Raw genomic sequence first — 22,965 nt, 5'->3', positions numbered from 1 at the left:
GGTTTCTACAAGCTAATCCTCCAGGGAGCAATTCCGAGGTCACATGAATTTGGGGAGCAGTGAATTCCTGGAGATTTAAAATACACAAGAGTGTATGAAAAATCCTAAGATGTCTTGCCAGAAAGAAACCTTTTGTCTTCGTTTGACTTAACACTTTGCACTCGACATCAGAGAAGACATTTTAGGAGACACAACGTGGTCCAGTATCCACTCTGTGACTTATTAGCTGTGTGACCTTTGACAGAGAGCTTCATGGTGTGTGTGACCCTTGGTTTTCCAATCTGTGAAATGGGGACAGAGATGTGAATGCCACTCCATTGGCCTGGTCAGTGCAGCAGAATCCTTGCAAAGGATGTGGATACCGGGAGGGGTCATGGACTGGGAACCTTTGTGCAGATGAAGGTATGATCTGGCCTTAGTGTCAACCAGGCAGGCCATGGACCCTTGTTTAGGATCCAGGAGGTCCAAGCTGTGCTGTGCTAGGCAGGGTGAGGGGTGGCAGCTAGCTTGGGGGCCCTCAGGGTGCTCAGTCTGGAGTAGACTCTCTGAGGAATGAAAGTCTATCCTTCATTCATCCTTTATGAGTGCCTACTTTATGCCCAGCTCAAGCCAGGCATTCTGAGGCCTGGTCCTCTGGGAACACAACGTCCGTATAAGGAGGGGAGGCTGGTGTGACTGGCTGACCTGGGGAGCCCTGCAGGCAGGACTGCAGGGTGTGGGTGGGGGGCGTCTGGGCCCCTTTCAGAGACCTGGCCCCCCACCTGACGAGCTTCTTGTCTCAGCTGGAAGAAAACAAGGTTTGAACCTTGGTCAAAACAAGGTTCTTGAACGTTCCACCTGGGAGCGCCCTCGGCATGTCCGAAGGGGAAACTGGAGTGAATCAGGCTGAGGCTCTTGCTACCCCACCCCGCCCGTGCACTGCTGGGGTCGGTCACTTCCGGAGTGCTTCCAGGCCACTTGCCTATTGTCGGCCTGCTTCTGTGTATCTTCACCAGGACAGCTCCCGTGGTCCCCCCGCCCCGCCCCCAAGTCAAGAGTGTGTTCGCAAACATGCCGGGCCTCGTGGGAGACCACGAGTGTGTGAATCTTTCTGTGGCCAGGGTGGACAGGACCCCGTCCTTTGAGCTCTGGTGTAAGGGGGGAGGTCTGTGTGGGTAACAGACATATCAACCAGTGAGTTAAAGGGGTCAGTCCGGGGGTGAACAGGAAACGAAGTGAGAGCAGTGATGTGAAGGGGTGCGGGGACTGTCCCCAGAGAGGTCAGAGAGGGCCTTTCTAAAAGAGAGACTCCTCCTATGACGTGACTGATCAGAGACGAGTTATAATAGCTGCAGAGAGGCTGGAGCATCTCAGGCCAGGGGAGAATCAAGTACAAAGGCCCTGGGATGCCTCAGGGCAATGGGGAGGAGGGCTGGCCAGAGCTAGGTTTGTGACGTGTGAGGGAGGGAATGATAGGGAGGGAGGCGGGGGCCACATTCTTCAGGGCTGCCCAGGCCATGCATGGGGTGCAGTTTGACTTTTGTTTATGTGAGAGGGAAGGCACCCATCAAATCACCCCACAAAATAGTCCTTGAACCCCTTTAAAAGCTTCGGCAAGTATTCTGAGCTCTAGGCCAAGGTGTTGAGGCTGTGCACGTCAACTTGAGGATGTTAAATGTCAGCTGCAAAGCATCGCTTGCAGCGGCCCTGGGGCTGTGCTCCGTCCTCAAGTGGGTGATGGCCTGCGTGTGTGACTGTGTCCTGGAGCAGGCTGTCCTTCTGGCTGGTTGGTCACAGGGACCCGTCTGTGGTTGGGGACAGCCTGGGCTCCTCTCCCTCCAACTGAATAACAAACTGTCCAGAGTCGGCTTTGGGAAGGAGGGACCTCGATTTCAAGCTGCTTCTCACCCTGTCCAGCTCTGTGATTTGGGGCAAGTTGTTGAGCTTCTCCGAGCCTCAGTTTCTACATCTGTTGGATAAACAGAGCACTTTTTAAGCTTCAAGATTGGTGTATCAGTTGAAGTAATGGGTATAAAGCCCCGTCGTTCATTGCCGGGCACATTAATTTATTTATAAATATCAGCAAGACTCCATCACAGGTCCGTAACAAATGGGAGGTAGATGGTGTTATTATTGTGGGGGTGGGGTTAGCAGGTGGTGCTGTGGGTCTGGATCAGAGCCCATACTCAGAGCTGGGAGCACCGGAGCTCAGCTGGGCGGGGGAGATGGGAGCGTTGAAGGGTTAGACTAGTCACGTTCAAGTTTGGAACGGTAGTGGTGGAGGGGGACAGCTTTCTCCATCTTGGAAGACCCGGAAGGCTTGACCCTGCAGATGACCTTTGAGGGTCGGGGCAAGCTCAGTGGACAGATGAGTGAGCTGGCACGTGGGAAGGTGTGATGCTGTAAGATCAAGGGTTCTCACACAGGGGCTCTGGACGTGTTGGGCTGGGGACAGAGGGGGCTGCAGGGAGCCCCTGGAAGCCGGGCTGAGCATCTGGAGAGCACTGAGATGGGGTACAGGGGAGGGAGCACCCTGATTCTCCTCTCTCTGAGTGGCAGGTATGTATGGCAGTATAGGTGTACAGGTTGGAACCTGGCGGTGCCCCCTTACACGCGGAGCCTGGCTGTCCCTCTGGGAGGTCACTGCACGTCTCTGAGCTTCACTCGGGGTTGGTGAGAGGCCCCCTCTTGCAGGGCCAGCGGGGGGGATGAGAGGTTCGTGGATGGTACTTAGCACACGGCAGGCTCTTGATGATGAAACGTGGCTTTTAAACGGAGTCCTTGAAGCCGAGCCTGTCTGACAGCCTCTTGTTGGTTTAGGGGAGGGGTGGTGCGCGGGGTGGAGGGACATCCCTCTCAGCCTCCTGAGCTGTGGGCACGGAGCTGATACAGCTCTGCTACTTGTTTCCTTTCTTCCTTGTTCTCAAGCGGCTACAGGGCAGCTCCCTTCCTCTGTCTGCCTCAGTCCCTTGCCTAGCAGCCCCCCACCCCCCACCCCCACCCCACCAGCCAGTGGAGAGAGAAGGGACCCCCCCCCCCCAACCCGGGCCCTCAGACCTGAAACAAGGAGGCCCTCGCCGAAGTTAAGTGGCCTCTGCTCTAATGTGAGAGCTGGGTGACCCCCAGAGCCATCCCTGGAGGGATGGAGGAAGGTTGTGGATGCTGGAGGGGGCGTCCTAGGAACCCAGTGCAGTCCAATCCGTCTGGACCTTGGAATTTGGGGTGGGCTTGAGTTCAGACCAAGTGGCTCAGGACCCGGTGAGCCCCGCTGTGGCGGTTTGGGCTTGTCCTGAGGACTGTGAGAGCCCTAGTAGGCGTGTGAGCTGGGCAGGTGGAGGCCAGCTCGCCTGGAGGACATGCAGGGAAGTATCTTTTTTTTTTTTTTTTTTTATCTTCAGAGAATATAAATGTACTGAAACAGCCAGTATAGTCACAATTCAAATCAAGAGGCAAGCGAAAAGGTCTGGTCCTAGCCATGCCCTTTCAGCCCTATCTTTTCTCTTGGAATTGTTACTAGTTTTTGTTTCCAGGATATTTCAGCAAATGCAAGCAAACACGTTTGCATACCTATATCCGTATTTACATTTGTGTACTTGAACTGCAAGGAGATCAAACCAGTCAATCCTAAAGGAAATCAACCCTGAGTATTCATCGGAAGGACTGATGCTGAAGCTGAAGCTCCAGTCTGTTGGCCACCTGATGTGAAGAGCCGACTATGAAAAGACCCGGGGAGAGATTGAGGGCCAAAGGAGAAGAGGGTGGCAGAGGATGAGATGGTTGGATGGCATCACCGACTCAGTGGACATGAGCTTGAGCAAACTCTGGGAGATAGTGAAGGACAGGAAAGCCTGGTGTGCTGTAGTCCATGGGGTTGCAAAGAGTTGGACACGACTTAGCAACTGAAATTTGCTATACATATTTATTTATTTGAAAGTCTTGTTGTTTTGACCCAACCCATGTCTAGGCAGATCCAAATCCTTGTTCTCAGATTTCTGTAGCTCGGGGTTCCTCGGCCTTGGCATGGTTGACATTTCGGGCCGGATCCTTCTGCTAGGGGCTTCCCTTCTGATCCCCTTCTGTTAGGGGCTGTCCAGTGCATCATGGGAGGTAGCGGTGTTCTTGGCCTCCACCCACTGGGTGCCACCCCTCCCCCCTTGTGACAACCAAGGATGTTTCCAGGCGTGGGCACATGTCCCCAGGGGCAAAATCGCTTCCAGTGAGAAGCACTGCTCGGCTGGCTTTGTGGCCCCCCAGCCACCAGGTGTGGGTCTGGCCTGCCCTGGTGGCCCCTCTGGGGGCTCCCTGTCCTCACACACACACAATCGAGGCCCACGTGGCAGTGTGCTTGTGGGCACTTCACGTGGCTGGTTCTCTGGCCTGGGGGCCATGGCTCTCCTGTTCCCTTGATGGAGACCCTGAACCTGTCCTTTTATGCTTCTGAAGACCTCGATTTTCTCATCTTTGAAATGGGGCTGACACAGCCTTTTCCTTCCTTGGGTGCCGGTGCAGACTGGGGGGGCCAGAGTGTGATGCCCCTGCCCCCCTGCGCCAGGCTCATCCTGGGTGAGACCTCCATGTGACCTCAAGTCCCTCTCAGTTCCGGGCCTAGGTTCTCATGTATAAAACGGGAGGACCATCAGAGGCAGAGGGCCCAGGGCTAGAAGGCACCGCCTGAGGGGAGAGGGGAATAGTAGGCGTCAGCTTCGGTCGGAGCCTGCAGTGTTTTAAAACCCTGAGTCCCCGAGAGGGTCATGGGCTGAGGATGGGGAGGGCCGGGCTGCAGGCTGAGGCCACAGTGCACACAGGCCTGGCAACTATGCCAGGAGGGGCACACCGAGAAGCTCGGAGTGGCCCCTTCTCCACCATAGCCTCCCAAGCCCAGCTAAGCCCCCAGGGGGCAAGAGTGTGGAGTTCGGACCCAGGCCAGCTGGGTTTGCATCCCTGCTCCTCTCCCACTAGCCGAATGGCTCGTGGGGCCTTTCTGAGGTCAGGTTCCACGTCTATAGAGCCAGCAGTGCTGTTCTGGGGCTTCATGGGAGGTGGATACCTGTTGACTGGCTGCCTGGTCATCATTCAGTCCCCAGCACGCTATGGGTTACACTCCATCATCATGCCCGATTTACAGGTGGGGAAACTGAGGCACAGAGTACAGCTCCTGGCTGTAGGAGGCGTGCAAAGACTGAAGCCGTCCAGGTTATTATGAACTGGCTCTTCCTGGGATTTGAGTCTGAACATCAAAGATGAAAGACAGAGAAAGATGAAAGGAAAGATGTGCCTCTGGCTTTCTTGGGAAAGGCCCTGAGCCAGCTGTGGGGGGGAGCCAGGCTGGTTCTGGGCTGGGTTTCCTGGGCTGGTGCTTCCCCTGGGCAGCTGCAGGCCCTTCTCGGGGAGCTGCCTGGCCCTGGTGCCCTGGTTGGCTTCGTTATTTTTTGCCTGCAGGGGCCTGCATGATCTGTGCCGGCGATAAAACATTCCTCGGTTGACGCTGTAATCACACTGCAAGGGACACTTGAAATTGCGTTCGCATTTGGGAAGCTAATTTTAAAGAGCGTTTTTCCTTCATAATTATATGCAATCAGCCAGCCAGTGTTGATGGGGGTTCTCTTTTTCCCTCAGCCAAGAGACCATCTGCTTTTCTCTTCCTGCCCCTCCTTCTATCATGCAACCGCCTGCCTCCCTGGGAGGGGGACCCCCAGCCCTTGGCTGCCTGGAGACCCAAGTGAAACCTTTCTTTGGTGACTGATGGAAGAGAAGTGGAGGGTGCTGTGGGCTCTGGGTTGGGTAGCTGGATGGGTGGGAGTGTTGGCTTCCAAGAGTGAGGCCCAGGTTGTCGGAGAAGGTGAGAGAATATGATGCTTTGGTTTGGGTGTTGTAGGAGCCAGAATTCTTGTGGGTGCAAATGACAGGAAAACCCAGTTGCGACGAGCTTAAGCAAAGTGAAAATTTCTTGGACCAGGCGAACAAATGGCACAGAAACAGGCCCTCCGGGCCCCAGACGTGCCTCCTGCCCTTCTCGCTCCTCAGTGATGATCAGCCTCCATGATGTCTGCTGAGTTCTTTAGCTGCTCTAAATTCCTTCCTACCTCAGGGCCTTTGCATATGCTATTCCTGCTGCCTCACAGGCTTCCTACCCACCACGTCTGGCTGCTCCTCGGCGTTTTGACCTCCGCATAGTACCCCCTTCTCTGTCAGTCCCTCAAGCCTTCCTTTCAGAACGCGTCACACCTTGTTGTACTTAATTCTGTGGTTTGCTTGTTCAGCCGCTCTTCTGTGCTGGAGCTCCTTGAAGACAGGAGCCATTTCTGTTGTCCTCACTGTGATGTGTCCACCATGCTAGGGGCTCAAGAAACAGGCATGAAATAAACGAATGAGGAAAAGGCCACCTTGGATGGAAAGGGGGTTCTTGAGAAAGCAAGTCATCGGGAGGAATTTAGTTTAAGAAAAATCTTGGCTAAGAAAAGGCCTCGTCTCCCTACCTCCTGCAGCTTAGACCCATTCTTCTCCATCCTGAGTTCTTACCCTGCAAATTAAGGTCATCCCTGGAGAATTGTCCAGCAGGTTAACATCCTGAGTCAGGGAAGTGGGCCGCCGCCCCCAGCTCAAGCCACCCTGCCAGGGTTGGCACAGGGTGGGTTGTTAGCATGGACTTTAGTTCCAGGGGCACCCAGGTCAGGAGAAGACACTGTTTCCTGGCCCTTGCAGTCGGGGTTTGACTCCTCAGCACCTCTGCTGCCTTCCTCGTGGGCTGCCCTCGGAGAGGGGCCGTGCGAGGCAAGAGGCTTCGGCTGCTGTGGATGGTGGGCAAGGGGTGGGGTGTTCACATGAGGAGGCTGACAGCGAGGGCAGGTTGGGGGGAGGGCACGGAGCCAGCTGTGCTAGGAGCAGATGGGTGGGTGGGGAGTGGGCACCTGCTGCAGAGGTGTTGAATGCTGGGGGGCAGGGATGAGTCACAGCCTAGATGTAGAGGGTCACAGGCCAGACCCCTGGGGGTGGGCAGGGTCGGTGGGTCCGCAGCGGCCCTCAGGACCGAGGCCTGTGTCTGGGGTGGGGAGGCTGCCCTTTGCTGACCCAGAAGCCTTCTTCCCCTATGGCCGGATGGGCTTCCTCTTTTCGGAGTTTCCCACTTCTGCCCGGGGCCCAGCTCCCCTTAGCCTCAGATTGGCCACTGCCGTGACATTCTGCATGGGGCTGACTGAGGGATTTCTTGGGCTGTTTGGGGCCTGTTGCTGTGGCTGCCAGCTGCAGGGCCTGGCTGGGTGGGAGACCGGGCAGGAAGGAGGTGTGATGCATGCCTGCCGTCTGGGAGGAGGCTCTGGGGCTTCAGCTTTTGGTGCTGGGGTCCGCTAAGGCCCCAGGCTCGTCTTCTCCTCCCTGGGAGGCCCAGAGGACCAATTGCTTCTTTTCACTGGGGGTTAGAAATGCTTAAAGATGGGGAAGACCTCCTGAGATGTTAGCCCGTCCCCTCCCGCATGTACCCGTCTCCCTTCCGTGGCTCTGGCATCCAGCCTCGACTTGAATCCCTCCCACCCCTGGGCAGTCACCACCTACCTACCTGCCTGGACAGCTTTCCTTGGGAGGCTGGCTGCCCCTTCAGCAGCTGAGCCTAAACCGGCTCCCTCCTGCTCGGGAAGTGTGGCTTTGAGCTGACCTTGTGGTCAGAAGGAGGCGTCAGCCCCTTGGAGAGGGGAATGCAGGCCTCCCCTTGCTCCTGGGGCCTCGAGAGACCCAGGCATGTCCAGTCCCCAGTGCGCAGAGGTCTCGGGATGCCTGCAGCTACCCAGGAAGCCCCTTCTGGGCTGTTGACCCACGGGCCTCTCAGGGGAGATGGCACCCTCTCCTCCAGCCTCTTGGGGGTCAGGGGTCTGAGGAGGGAGTATAGCCCAGACTTGGGGCAGTGGCTGGGTGGTGGTGGGGGGCACAGGTGAGAGGCAGGTCCGTCCAGAACAATTCCTCCCCCTGGAAATCCCAGAAGCTTCACCCCCGACAGACCTGGCTGGACTCCACCCTCACAGGTCACTGGACGGGTATGGTCTTTGCTGACAGACCAGGCTTGAGACTGTGGTTCCGCTCTGGCTGATTTCCTATGGGTCTTTGGATGAGTTCCTTTTCTTTTTTCTTTTTAACACATAATGTATTTTTTTTTTTCATCTCTGTAGTTGACAAATAAAATTGTAATATATTTTTTAAAAAGGTGATATGACCTGAAAAAAAAACAAAACAAAACCCAGAGTAGAAATTGGGATGTATCTGAAGTCTCTGGTGTGGTGACTCGGCGTGTGTGCACGCTGGAAGGATGGACCGGGTCTGCCCGTCACATGCTTAATTGCTCCTCCTCTTCCTTTGCGGGGTGAGAGCAGCTAAGTTCAGCTGTATGAGGTTTCAGTCGCATAGCGGTTGTCAACTGCCGTCACCGCGTTATTCATTAGACCCTCAGCCCGTTTTCTTTGAACTGACACTTTGTCTCTACCAACCTCGCCCATTTGCCTCATCCTGCCAGCCCCTGGCAACCATTATTCTATTCTCTGTTTCTTTGAGTTTGATTCCCGCCTCCCCACCCCCCCACCCCCCCACCCCCCTCCCCCCGGCAAGATTCCACTTAGAAGTGATACTCTGCACTATTTGTCTCTCTGTCTGACTTTTTTCACTTAGCATGATGTTTTGGGTGAGTTTCTTGGCCTCTTTCAATGTCCGCACTTGCAGAAACAGGACGGTCACAGCTTTGAAAGTTCTGCTCAGTGGCCGTCATTGGGCGTCTCTTAGGCCCCTCCTGGCCCCCGCCTCCTCCCCTGCCTCTCCCCTGACTCTCCCCCTTTTCCCCTGAGTGGGGAGTGAGGGGCTCAGAAATTACTCGTGTTGCCAGTCCTTTGTTTGGGTTGTATCCAACCCCTTGGAGCCTTCCCTGAAATTTGAGGGTCTCAGAGGCCCCAGATGAAGCCCCTACCTGTTTCTAGAGTTGGGTGCTCAGGGCATCTGAAGGGGCCAAGGGGCAGGGCCGAGTCTTTTCTCGGCAGCTTGAAGCTGTGGCCTTCAGTGGAGCCAGGTGGCCTCGGCGTTGGGGGTAGGAAAGCCTCGGTGATTTGAGCACCTCTCTTAGGCCTAGAGGTGGACCCCAGGGTCAGGAATGTCATCCCTTCCCCCAGTTTATACAGCTAAGACTTCCAGGCCTGGGGCTTGAGGTCTCTGACACCCAGGGCCTGGGCCTTCTTCCCATCAAGAACCCTGTATTGATGTTTGGTTATACCCAGTGCCCCCTTTAGAGTCCCATGGGCAGTGTAGGGGCTTAGCTCCAGTTTCCCCCTTGTGACTGTCGAGGCCCCCAGTGAACCTCTGGACAAATGTCAATTTGCCACAGCCCACACATGGACACTTTGAGGGGGTGTCTGGGATGCAGGGGATGGCAGAGCTGCAAGAGCCTTGATGTTGCGATAATGTCTGGACAGAATGTCCGGCTGCCCTCAGGTGTCCTCAGAACCTGTGAATATGGTCCCTTATGTTGCAGAGGGACTTTGAGGTGGGAGAGAATCCTGGATTACCTGGGAGGGCCCGGTGTAATCTCATGGGTCCTTATAAGAGGAGGGTCAGAGGGAGATGTGACAGTGGAAGCAGAGATCGGAATGATGTGGCCACAAGCCAAGGAATGCAGACAGCCTCTAGAACTGGAAACCGCAAAGGCGTGATTTCTCCCCAAGCTTCAGGAAGGAACATGGCTCAGCTGCTGACCCATTTTAGACGCCAGATCTCCAGAGCTGCAAGAGAACACACTGGGGTTGTTCTCAGCTCTACTTTGTTATTTGTTACAGCAGTAATGGGAAATGAGTGCAGTGTTCCAATGCACTGCCTTTTCCGGAACCTCCTGCTGGGAGGGACCGGGTCAAGGTCAGAGCCAGGCTTTGGCTCCTACCCTTAGTCACAGACCCATGGATAAGGTTGGTATTTGACTCCCAGGGCCTGCTTTCCCACTCCCCATCCTGCAAGTAGATAGGGGTTGGGAAAATATTTGATTCAGGTGCTGTGGTTTAAGTTTTCAGTGATTGGGGGTGGGGCCAACCTCACCGTTGCTTTGATGTGATAGCAGCCTTGGTGCTTGAGGCAGAGGGGCCCAGGGAACCCCAGTGTCCAGAGGCCCTGGGGTTGCCCTAGCTGGTGCTGGTTCTTTGCAGCCACCCTCCTGGCTGTGCCTGGAGCTCAGCCCAAGCGGCAGTCTTCAGAAACCTTCCCCTGTCACTGCCATCTCCCAGAGGCTTGCTCTGTTCAAGGGCCCTGTGGCTCCCAGCATCTCTAGGCAGGGCTTGTGGCTTGCGGGGCGAGGGGGGCCCTCTGTTCCCAGGCCAGCCCAGCGCTGGGTGGAGAAGGTCAGCAAATGTTTAATGACAGAACTCTGCGCCCCTGTGCTTGGAGGCTCAGGACAGCACAGGGCACAGATACCTCCCCGTCCTCCCTCCTCCCTCCGATCCTCCCCCCACCTCCAGCCACAGAAGGTGGCCCAAAGAACCCTTCTCTTGGTCTTGGATTCCAGCCCTCAGGCCTGGAGGGAGCTTTCAGTGGTAAGGGAATACTAGCAGCAGGATCTGGGTAGATGGAGATACTTAATCTGCTGTGGAATGCAGCTTTTAAAAGAGTGTCGGCATCCCAGAAGCAGGTCTGGCTCAAGCTTGTGCAGTTATTTTGAGCGTGTGTGGTACCTTGAGGAGAGTTGCTGAAAACAATCCAGACCTTGGGCAGGCTTCTCCCTCCCAAAGTGAGTCCAAAGGACAGAAATATGACGCAGGGATTCTTGCCTCCCTTCCTGCTGGAGCTTACCTTGATCACTGGGCTGATGTTAAAATGACTTTGCATTCTTGGAAATAAGAAACTGCTCAGCAGAGAACCGACTGAGTCATTATTAGCCCCACGGCAAGTGACTGCCGGCCCAGAGCTGGGGGTGGCGGAAGGCGCTGGAACCAACCCTTCCTGATGCCCCTGTGGGTCTCCTGTTCCTGGTAACACCCTCCTGCCTGCAATTTAGGGCCCCTCCCTGATTATGAGAAGGAAAAATTATAGCACCTGCGTGCAAGGGGGTAGTCAAAGATCTGAAAAGAATTTCAAGTAGAGGATTTTTACACTGAAAAGTGAAGGTGTGTCAAGCGCCATTAAGGGAATTTCAACATTTGTTTTCAGATGAAAAGTCAGGGCTGTTTCCAATCTGAAGCAAAGACGGTTTGGAGGCAGCGGGGCACATTCTTGGGTTGTCTCCGCCCCTGCCTCAATTTCCCGACCCTGCAAATTGAGGAGTGGGCGTTTAGAGCGTCTTGGCTCCATACTGTCATGTGTCTCTGTAGCTAAGCCCTTTGGGCCCGGGCGGTTCTGCTTTCTTCCTGGAGGTGCGGGAAAGTGAGTCACTAACCCTGCCTCTCACCCATCTCCTGGGTTCACGAGGAAAAGCCACTTCTGGGGATCCCGTGGGCTTGTTCTAGGTCTGAAGGAGCATGCTGACTCATTCATGCCTCTGCGAGGACCCTCTGGCCCGCCTGCCTCCTCCAGGTGGGGCACCTCGTATTGGGGAAGGGCTTCAGTTACCCGAGTAGGTGACTGTCCAGTCTTGAGAACGGTTTTACACTCCCCCTTACCACTCCCCGCCCCCCACCCCCACTGCCCCCCAAGTAAAAAGACGTATGCTAGCTTTCAGTTCATCTGATTCTTTCTTGGAGCTGTCCAAACAATTCCAGTGTTTGTCCTGGCTGTAAAATTCTCTTCATATGTTGCCTTTGTATTGGGCCATTTCAGTTTCTGGCGCTGCTAAGAGAAGGGAAATCCAAATTATGAAACCATCGGTGAGTGAACCAGGTGAGTGAACCAGGCTGCAGCCGCGGAAGCAGACAGGCAGGGGTGCTCAGGGATGGAGTGGAGCCTGGTACCCTCATTCGGGAAGTACTTGCCAGTGCCTGCTGGGCATGTCGGGGAGGGGTCAGTGGTGGGCAGGAGCGGCTGGAATAAAGCACAGACTCAGATTTCAGGGGCTCATGGCCCCAGACTGAGCACAGAGTGGCCTTAAGTGTCCATGGCCTTGTGGCCAAAAGGCCATCGTTTCTGCCCAGGGAAGGGGCCAGGAACAGCCTCTCAGCATGTATGATGTTTGAGCTGCCCCTGATGGACGAGCAGGAGTTTGCCTAAGGATGGGAGTTTCACAGCGGGACCAGCTTGTGCAGACTCAGAGTTAGGTCAGGCCTGGGTGTTTTTACAGCACAGGGTCTCTCTTGGGAGAGTTTGATGAAAGGAGGGGCTTGCGCTACTCTCCCAACCCTTGTGTACGGCACCTCCAAATGCCTGTGCTAGGGATCTAGGGTGCAGATAGAGGACACAAGCCCTATTTCCTCAAGGAGCGTTTGTCTGTCGGGATAGGCCTGGTTAGGCTGCAGTAACAAGCCTCTGGAGAGGTTGGCGACAGCAGGCTTATTTATAACTCATTCAGAGTCCACTCTGGGCCCCAGTGACTCTCCAGGGCTGGGGGCCTCCCGGGGGTGTGGCCTCCCTGGGGGCGCTCAGCGCTGGTCCTCTGCATCTCGGCATCTCTCATATTCTCAGCACCATGGCCAGATGGTTCTTCGTTTCAGGGGCTGTTCTGTACATCGTAGGGCCTCTGCCTTCTACATGCCAGGCGCACTTGCACCAGGTGTGACAATCAAAAATGCCTTCAGGTGTTGCTAAATGTCCCCTGGAGGGCAAAATTGCCCTGGTTGAGAACTACTCCTAAGCTGAAAGTCTTCTTAATAAAAAGTCTTAAAAAAAGTTTTGTTTTTTTTTTCCCCCTGGTTCCCAGACTCTCTTCACGGCCACCCAGCCAGGTTTCTCTCCAAGAGTGCATCTGGGATGGCTTTGGGGGCCATCTGTGCCTCCATGCTCCCACAGTTTCTGAGCAATAGAAGGATAGGCTGGAGAGCCAACCACCAGCCATCAAATGGTTCTATTTGGGAGTGACATGGGTCACTTCGGTGCACATTTCCTTGGCCAAAGCAAGCCATGTAGCTGTGCCTAGCCTGGTGAGTGTGTGTGTGTGTGTGTCCAAGGGAGTGAGTGCCCAGGAGGAGAACTGTCATACTGGTGGACACCATTAATATCCACCTTACTAGCTGTTAGCTTAGTAGGGGTCAGCGGCCCAGAGCCAGGCAGCCTCCACGTCAGTGCACCGTGCTGGGGCGTGGGGGCTCCGAGGACGGTGGGAGCCCAGGAGGGACCCTCAGGAGCTGACCTGGGCCGTGGGTTAGGTGGTGATGCTGGTGTGGCATTTGGGGCCGTGGGACCCGAGTGTGCTTCCATGCACAGGTGAGAGAGGAGGCCCGGCCGCCCATTGGGGGAGCCCCGAGTCCTCAGGAGACATTTCGAGGACCCTGCCTTCTGCTGGCCAGGGAGAGATGGGGGTGTGGGGGGTTTGCCTGCTGGCCTCGTAGTGCTAAAGGGCGTGTTATTCGGGGATCCTGAAATCTGGTAATTACCGAGCTGGCTGGGGTGCGAGTGATGCCTGGGTTTGCACTTACATAATTACACACTTCCCATCTCCAAGTGGTTTTTAGCTATTTCTCCATGCCCACTGGGGGTGGTGGGGGAAACCCCTGTTTCCGGGTTGATCCCCTCTGCTGTGAGATCGCTGCCGGGCGGCCTGGCCAGCCTCCCTCCGCAGCGGGGTTCTCCAGCCTCCGCCATGCCTTGGGGGGAGGCCGGTGGCTGTGGCTGCGCCCGTTGTGAGAAAGTGTTTCTTGATGAACCTGAGGGCCCCCCTGTTTGGCAAACTTCGCTCTTCTCCTGCCGCTGCTGTGTTCTCTCAGAGCTTCTGAAATTCTCCTAGCTATCACAGAACTTTTCTTTCCTTGTTGGGCAGAGGACACCTCTGATGGGGTGTCATCCCCTCTCCCTTGCTGATTTTTCTCCCTTGCTTGTGCTCTCTTGCCTGCAGCCCTGGGTCTTATACCTGCCCTGGAAAGGTCTGGAAGGATTTGAAATTCCCCAAGGGTATGCTCTCCTTGGATGTCTGGGAACGGAGGTCCCTTTTGCAAAGCAGATTCTCCCTTCGTTGGATAGCCAGCTTTTGGGAAAGCAAGTTTATGAGTGGTGAGGTAGGCCTCTGTCCAAAACTTATGAATCCAGTATTTACCAAGGAAATGTCAGTTTTAGAGCTGGGATTTTCTTGAGGTACAGGTTTTAGGTAAAATTCTTTTATTATTTTTTATTGTTACTTTTTCCTATAATTTTAGAAGTGTTCATAGTATCTATGCTCCTTGTCGAAAACTTAGAAACTACCAGAAAATAAAAAGAAGCACACGTCACTTTACCGCTGTGTGTGTGCACGCTAAGTCACTTCAGTCGTGTCTGACTTTTTGCGACCCTATAGACAGTAGTCCACCAGACTTCTCTGTCTGTGGGATTCTCCAAACAAGAATACTGGAGTGGGTTGCCATCCCCTCCTCCAGGGGATCTTTCCCACCCAGGGATCGCACCCGTGTTTCTTACATTTCCTTCTTTGGCAGGCTGGTTCTTTATAGCTAGCACCACCTTAACGTTGCAGTTCCCTCCATATCTGTTTCTCAGATACCCAAGTAGTTAAGTGGGCTTAGATGTCCAGTTAACTGGATGCTCTGATGCCTGGCAGGCCCTGGAGAGGGTGACATGGCAGCTCCCTTTTGAGCAGCACTGGGAAGCTTTTCTAGATAAATCCTGAGCTCCTCTATTCCGCTTCATCAACTGGTTGATTGACCTGTGTCTACATCAGGCATCTTTATGCCGGACCTTGGAATGCTGGCAACTGTTTTGTTTTTTAATTGAAAACGTGCAGTTCTCTAGTTTGGGGGCAAGCCTTAGAGGCACATGGCACAAAACTCAAGAAGTGCATGAGGCTGCACAGTGAGAAGGAGGTCTCCTTCCCCTTACCTCTCAGACACCTTTGTCCTTACTCTTGACCAGAGGCCGGGCCACAGCTGTTTTCTGGTTCTTTCAGATTCGTTCTGCATGGACACAAGCATGCCAGGATGTTGTTCTGAACCCAAGTAACCATGTGCGGCCCACAGGGTTTGCATCTTGCTTTCTGATAGCAGTATCTTGGAGAGAATGCAGGCCTTCTGGGGCCCGGAGCACTTCCTCGTTCTTTTAAACTGCTGCGTGGTACTCCTTTGACCGCTTGCTATTTGATAGCGGCCCCTCTTGGGGGGTTTAGCTGCTGCGAGCTTTTGCTCTCTCGGGCAGTGTGGCAGTTAACATTTGCAGCCCCAAATGCTTTGCTTGTCCAAGAGTGTCTGTGGGGCGAGGCCATGGGGTTTTCAGGAGAAGCAGTTTCCTCAGTTGGTGGCAGCCTTGCTTTGTCTCCCTTCTCTCACTCCTGTCTCCCTCCCTCCTGCCCCGCCTCCTCCCGCTTCTCCTTTGGTGTCACAATTTAATTTCTGAATTTTCTGGTTAGGACCAGATTTCAGGAGCCTGCTGCTTGGGAAACGGGGCTATTGATACCTTTGTGCTGCAGAAATTCCAGGTGCAGAAGTCTGAATCCCGGCAGGCTTAGACCTTGTTCTCCCAAGTGTGAGGCGTGCTACCACCGTAGGGACGTGGTTTTCCGCACGCCTCCTTAGGCCCCCCTGTTACACTGAGGCCCTGGGGCATGGAGACGAGACTTGCCCCCCTTGGTGCCTCTGAACCAGCTGTGCCGTGACCACGCGGTGTGGGGAGACCGGCTGCTCTCCGGAGGCTGCTGGGTCTCAGCTTGCTGGTCAGAGTAATGGGCAATTGCTGTGGAAGGCGCTGAGAATGCTCAGTGGGCCTTCCCTCCTTACACCGTGAGCGTGTCTGGTGTACGTGTGGCTGGGTGCATGTGGAAAGGGGAGCCGAGCCCCCTCTTTCTGCCAGAAGCGCCGTTTATCCTGTTTCTGACACTTTAAGCTGCAGAGAAACTGCGCCGGCTCCTGGGAGCTCGGCCCCGCTTGAGGCTTTCAGTCTGTCCTCAAGACCACTTTTTTTGTTGTGGTTTGTTTCTTTTATTTTATGTGTTCCATCCATTTTCAAAATTGGAGTCCTGTTTGTTTCTTAGGACGGGGGAGGAGGGTGGGAACTGTCTGGGCTGTGTGATGTGGACAGATTGGAAGTGACCGTAGCAGCTGGCTTCCTAAGGACATGAGAGCCGCATGCCGGGGTAATCTGGATGTGGAGAGAGTCCCCTCAGAGGGAGAAGCCAGGCCGGGCCAGCGCCTGGAGAAACCCCGTCCACCTGGCGCAGGTTATGTGCACAGGAGCCCGTCTCCTCCAGGCTGTCCGTCTGTCTGTCTGGAGTCTCATCACCTGAGGCTTCTTTCTCCCTCAGCTGTTGGAGGTTTCCGTCCAGGCTGGGGGCAGGGGCTGAGCCAGGCGAGGAGACTCAGAGCCTAACCTGGCCAGTCACAGTCACGTGGCAAGTGATGGTGGCAAGTTACTGTTCCCGGTGCTTCTGGGGGGCCAGGACCGTCGGGGATAGAGGCGGGGATGCTGGGACTCAGAAAGGAACGGTGCAGGTTGCAAGCCAATGCCTGGAGGCGGCGCAGGTTCCGCGTGACACCATCCATCCCCTCCCACGGTCCCTGCTGCCATGTCCAGCCTGACCCCTCGTGAAATCAGGGAGACAGATGGACTTCGGCTGCAGTTCCTTCCAGGACTGCAGAGCAGCTGGCAGTGGGGACCCTGAAAGCATCAGCCGCTGTGGTTTTCAGCTGGGGTTGCTCGGGGCCCCGGGCCGTGGGAGGTGCTGTGGGTGGAGGGGTGGGCAGCAGGCGTGTCCCGCCGTGTGACTTGGTCACGCCTCTGCTGCATGTTACCATCTCACGTGGGGGCCTCCTTGTGCACTGCTGCTTGGTGCCTGGTGCTTGGAAGATGCTGGGCAATGCTTGTGGGAGCCGTTAAATGACAGATGCCAGGATTGGCAGGTGTCCCCTCCGCTGTGCTCTGTGAGGTGATGGGTCTGCTCGCCGTGGCCCAGAGGTTTCCCCAGGGCTTTGTGCCTCCCTCAGGCAGTGAGCCCCTTGGCGACCCGAGCCATGCTGTTTCATTTGTGTTGTCCCCTGCGGACCAGGCTGGGCACAGGAACTGACCTCATGTGCTAAAGTTCAGGGGGCGTCTGGATGCCGGGCAGGTGCAGTTAGTGAACTTGACCCCAACCCTGCTCCAAGGAGGCAATGTGGGCAAGGGAACCACAGATCCTTACCTTACCTGGTCACAGCCTCCTCTGAGCATCAGGGGGGTGTGCGGTGGCGGGGGGGGGGGGGGCTGCTCAGCCTCTCTTCTCAGGAAAGTGCACACAGGCTTGGCTGTTGTGGTGTCTGAGGTCCATGTGGGCTCCTCTCCCACAGGTGACAACCCACTGATGCTCCATAACCACAGACTGGGAGGGAAGGGTGCCCCAAGTTCACCCTGCATGCATGGGCGGGGAGAGGGCATCGCGAGTCAGGGAAGGCTTCCCGGGACGGTATCTGTCAGAACCGAGCCCGAAGGGCTGGGATGGAGAGTGAGGCCTGAGGCTTAGAGATGCCAGCCGATCCTGTGTGCCCCAAACTGCTTGCAGTAAGGAATGTGGGTGGGCGAGTGAGCAGGGAGCCTTTGTGTGCTTCTGTGGGGATCCGGACCCCAACCCTGGCTCTGCGGGCTGGAGTGAGTCAGGGCACGCAGTCCTGGATTGTGAGGGAGACGTCAGGGGCAGGGGGACAAGGTCCAGGCCTGGGAGGATACTGGTGAGGGCCGTGGTGGTTGAACCAGGGTCAGAGGGTGGGCGGGGTGTCAGGGGGCTGAGATGGCCAGCGGTGGATTAGCAGCCGGGCAGGACTGGAGGGCCTGGGGGCCTGGTCCTTGTGGGAGGGTGGGTGGGCTGGAGTGGGATGGGCTGAGGCAGACCTGGGGGTGCCCAGATGGGAGTGGGGTTGGGTGGTTGGCTTAAGGCCATCAGTGGGCGGAGGGTCTTCTTCTGGTGGTTCAGGCTGGAGCTGTGCCCACGAGGCCCAGGCTCCGGGATTGGAGTGGGGGACGGCTGGCTGTGGGCCAGATGGGCAGATGCCAGCCAGCCTCCTCTGGGCACCCAGCCCTCTCTCTCAGCCAGAAGGTGGCTCCGAGGACTGGCTGGGGGTTCATAAGCGTCCCCCTTGAGAGCGAGGTCATCCCGGGAGGTGTGGCCGCCGCCCTGCCTCCAGCTGGCTGTGGTGGAGGTGCTGGAAGGGCACTTACTCCCTGCCGGAGTAACCTGTGTTTTCTTTGATTTTCTCCGCAGGAAGCGAGGCATAGAAGTCGTGCAGGTGAGTACAGACCGTGCCCTCGCCGCTGTGCAGGTGGAAGGGCCCGCAGCACTTGCCTTTCCCGCTCTCGGAGGAGTCTGGGCGCTTGGCCTCTCTCCACCTGCTCTTGTTCTAACTTCTCTTTCTGTGGAATCAACGTGATTGCTGCCCAGGGTGGACAGGAGTTGGGGCTGGCTGTCTGGAGGGGTTGAGGAATTGCTGTGCTTTGTTGGTGGGGGAGCAGTGGGACCATAGGTCGGGGTGGGCAGCGTGAGGGGGCATAGCCCCACGTCCCGGTCCTGGGTGCTGTTGTGGCCCGTCTGTGCCATCCTCAGGGGAACTCCAGCCCCTGGGTGTCTGCCTCAGCTGCTAGCCCTCTGGAGATGAGCCTTCTCCTACCTGGACCATTCTTGTATCATGACCCAAGAGGTGTCATCTCCATAGACCTTTCTTCTCCCCGCCCCAGGGTGCGTCCCCTCCCCCTTGTCAGTCCTCCTCTGCTCTCAGTGGCCGCATCTGATCTTCGAGATGTTCCCCTGGCCCCTGGGGCATGGACTGAGCCAGCAGGGGCTCCTGACCCCCTGTGTCGCCTCACTCTGGGTTGGACTTGGGTCACGAGCTCACTGGGGCGTCCCTGATGGCTCTGCGGTGAAGAACCTGCCTGCAATGCAGGATTCGCAGGACATGCTGGTTCGATTCTTGGGTCAGGAAGATCTTCTGGAGGAGGAAATGGCAACCCACTGCAGTATTCTTGCCTGGAGAACCCCATGGACAGAGGAGCCTGGCGGGCTACAATCCCTGGCATTGCAAAGAGTTGGACGTGACTGAGCACACACACGCACACGCACGTGAGATGAGCTCATTAGCTGGAGAAGGAATGATGGTTGGAGAGGGAAGCTCTCCCGGGGTGTGGAGCTTGCCCGGTGGGCCCCGAATGGATGACCGGCTTGGACAGCAGCAGTGATGCCAGGAGGCTGGGTCTGTCTGAGAGTGGGGAGGGGTAGGGACATGCCAGGGGTGCCCGCTGACCAGCTCCGTTTGTCCTGACAGTTATGACTCGTGGGGGGATGAGAAGGGGGCCATTTCTCTCTGAGGGGACATGAAGATGCCCTCAGATGCTTCATGAGGGGCAGGCTGTGATGTTTGCACCAGAGGTTCTGCCTGGCACCTAACAGGTTCTTGGTGAGTCCTGAGGGTATCCTGGTTGGGCTTCCTGTCCCTTCCCAGGGTGAGTCTGCCTGTGTGTGCAGCTTGGCTGGTGGCCCTTCTTCCACCTGGGGCTGCAGAGAGGGGAACCCAGACTAGGGCTTCATCAGGGCTGATGGGAGCCTGCACACCCACTAGAATATCTGAGGAAGGCTTTTATACAGGCTGCTGAGAAGTTCTCAGAATCCACCTTGTTAACTTCAGCCCCCATCCCCCTCCCCACACCTGGCAGGTTCAGGGGGTGGTGCCCACAAGCCGCTCTGCCCCTGGGACCCACAGGGTGTGGGTGGTGGGTGGGGTGGGGCTGGGCACCTCTGTCTGGCCGCTGTGGTGGCCGGCTGCTGAATTCTTCCTCCTGGCCTCCCTCTTCATAGCTTGTGGGTTGAACTTGTCACCCCAAGGCTGAGGTTTGTTTTGGAAGAGGAGGTAGTTTCTGAAAGCTTCTCAGCAGCTGTGTGTTTTTCATCCTGCCTCATCTTGGCTCTGCTGTTCCATGATCTGCGCCGAACGCTTCTGTGGACCTCAGTTTCTCCATCTATCGAAAGGGAGAGGTCCAAAGGATACTCAAAAGTAATGCTTTCAGTGCCATTTTTGATTGATTAGTAGTGTCTGCTGGAGGGTTTTAAAGCCTGTGAATGGCTGAGGACAGGGGTGGATTGGTAATGCCTGCCTGGGGTCCAGCAGTGGGCAGAGCAGGTGCAGCTGTATTCATGTCCTGGAGCCTGGTGTCTCCTGCTCCAGGACACTTTGGCTTAATTTCTTCTCTTAGTCATCTTTGATGGTTTCCTTGGAAGCCCCCGATCCTTTGTAGATGCTGCGTACTCACCACCAAAGCCTAGACCCGTAGTTGAGGCTATAGCTGGAGGTCACTGTGAAGGGCCAGGTACTTCCTGGAGGTTAGCTACAGCCTCCATCAGGGTCCACGCGGAAATTTCTCTCGGGAGCCGTTTTTAGAGGCAATGAATTCATGTGCTCATGAACAGTCGCTGCTTAAAAGGTGAAGAAGTGGGCTCTGTCCCCAGTCCCTGATCCCTGTTCATACCAGATCCCAGACTATAACCCAGTGCAATGCCACCTCTCCCATAGGAAGGGACAGGAGGGGGCCAGGCGGAGGGAGCCCCTGGAGCTTCAGGATGTGAGGGCCAACCCAGGGGTCAGTGTGTTTGCTTTGCATGGCTTCCCGGGAAGACCAAGACCTTTAATCCACTTAGTCTCTGGGTGGAACGGGAAACTGGAGCCATTGTTTTAGAATGTACCAGGCAGAAGAAGAGTTGTGAAATCTTTCTTGATGGGTCTGCTGCTCATCTGGGCAATGACTTGCGGGGAGGAAGTGGCGGCTGGGGACCAGCATGAAGGCAGGCTGGACGCTTTCCACGCCAGCATCTAAAAATAAAACCCACCACAATGCCCCTCTGTTCACCTCCTCCTGGCATCCCTGTATGTTTGGAGAACTTGAAATTTCAGGATACAGAGTAAAAACTCTTTGAAGAAATTGGAAACCAAGCCATTTGGTTTTTGTTTTGTTTTGTTTTTTTTTTCAAAATCAGCCAAGCCTCTGTGCAGCAGACCCCAGGCTGGTGAGCCCCTGGATGCTGGCAATGGGCGTTTGCCAGTCACTGGGTGGCAGTGATTGAAGAGGAAGGAGCAGAGTGAGCATGCCACAGCTGCCACTCAGTATTTCCTGCGTCAAGTGCTCTGAAGGGCATGGTCCCACTTTGTGCAGCCACCCAGTGATGTGAATGGTGTTTTCATGTCCATTTTAGAGATTAGGAAACTGAGGCTCAGAATTTTCCCCTCAAGGAACTAGATTGGTTAAGTTTGTGAAGTTGAATTTGAGTGCGGTTGATTTGTCTGTAAAGCCCATGGTTTTTCTGGATTTTCTGCAGGTCTCTCCTGCATGTTTATAGATTGCTCTGCTTACTACATGCTTTCATACCTGTTGTTACCTGGGCTTTGGCTCCTGTTAATATTTTTTTAAAAAAAGGATGTTGGGACCTAGGTTCAGGAACCAAGACTGTAAAATGAGACCTGCAGTGTGTCCTGGTCACAAGAGTTGTTCTTCCTGCTGTTGAACAGCAGTAGTAACACTATGAGTGCTAACATTTATTGGGCACCACTGTCTACCAGGAAGTGATGCCATTTGCTAGAAGGAAGCATTTGTGTGTGACCTCTCCAAGGCAGGGGTGGGAACACACTGATGAGAGTCAGCTTTGCAGACCCTCGGCCTTCTCATCTGTTTGTTCCCACAGCTGATCTCATGGCCTTTGGCTCTTCCACATTCCAGCCAACACTTTGTATCCTCTGTCTTTTCAATTTTAGACATTTTAGTACTTGTTCTTCGGTATGACCTTGTGATTTCTGTTTTCATCTCCCTCAAAATTAATGACGCTCAGTACTTCTTCATGTCCTTCTGTGAAGTGTCTATTCAAATCTTTTGCCCACTTAAAAGTTGGGTTTTTTAAAAAAGTTAAATTTTAGGAACTTTCTATGTTCTAGGTACAAGTCCTTAGATGCAGAAAAAACGTTTGACAGAGTCCGGTGTCTATTCAGCATAAAATCCTAAGCAGTCTAGTGGAAGGAAACTTCCCTAGTCTGATAAAGGGCATTGTGCAAAAATTCTACAGCTCATATCATATGTAATGGTGAAAAAATAAACTTTTTTCCCTGGGTCAGGAATGGTGAAAAAACATACCCCCCCGCCCCACCCCCCCGGGTTGGGAAGATCCCCTGGAGAAGGAAATGGCATTCTTGCCTGGAGAATGCCATGGACAGAGGAGCCTAGCAGGGTATAGTCCATGGGATCACAGAGTCGGACACGACTGAGCGGCTGATACTTTCACTCCTTATATCCAATATTATATTGCAGGTCCTAACTAGTGCAGCAAGGACAAGAAGAGAAACAAATGGCATCCAGATTGGAAAAAAAAAAATTGAGTTTTGATAATAAATTACTGTAATTCTTGCCATATAATTCTGAAGGAATTCAGAGAATTTGCTATGGTAAATCTCTTTCCATCTATTTATTTGACTGGGTGGTTTCAGCACTATAAAATTTGAAAAATGGAGATAGAATTGATAATAAACTCTGCTTTATTCTGGCAGTAGGTAATAGTCATCTGTGGGTTTGTGAAATAATTTAAAAGCATTACCATTCATCTCTTCTAAGATTTATTTCTAATAAAGTTTACTTTTTATGATTATTACCTATATAGATTTACATTTCTGCTGTATTGATCAATTATGTGCTAATAGTAGTTGTACTAATAATTCAGTCCAGAAGAAAAATTTTGACACTTAGAGCTTTATGGTTACATGAAATTTAAAAATTGACATTTATATACATTTTTCTTTTTTTGTCTCATAGTATGTTAGACTAATCAGTGAAAAAGGCCTTCAAACATGAGATACACTAAAAGTAGAAATGTCTCAGGGATGTGGATTGGAAATTGGAGTTTGAGGAGGCAGAAGGAGCCTTGCTATCTTTCCAAGCGTTTAAGAAGCGTCCAATTCTGTGATTTTAAGATGGATGACGGTGGAT

At 54.5% G+C, this 22,965-nt stretch overlaps 1 protein-coding gene across 1 annotated transcript in view; it reads left to right on the top strand.

The window, feature by feature from the left end:
• Positions 1–22,965, top strand: part of ITPK1 (inositol-tetrakisphosphate 1-kinase) — a 153,739-nt gene that overhangs the window by 19,477 nt on the left and 111,297 nt on the right. The window contains exon 2 of the mRNA XM_068991174.1: positions 18,218–18,242. Within this exon, the coding sequence (XP_068847275.1) occupies positions 18,218–18,242 (25 nt within the window). The remainder of the gene's footprint in view (positions 1–18,217; positions 18,243–22,965) is intronic.

This window comes from Capricornis sumatraensis, chromosome 19 (assembly GCF_032405125.1).
Source record: "Capricornis sumatraensis isolate serow.1 chromosome 19, serow.2, whole genome shotgun sequence".
Taxonomy (NCBI): domain Eukaryota; kingdom Metazoa; phylum Chordata; class Mammalia; order Artiodactyla; family Bovidae; genus Capricornis; species Capricornis sumatraensis.
This window is presented reverse-complemented; position numbering and strand designations above follow the sequence as displayed.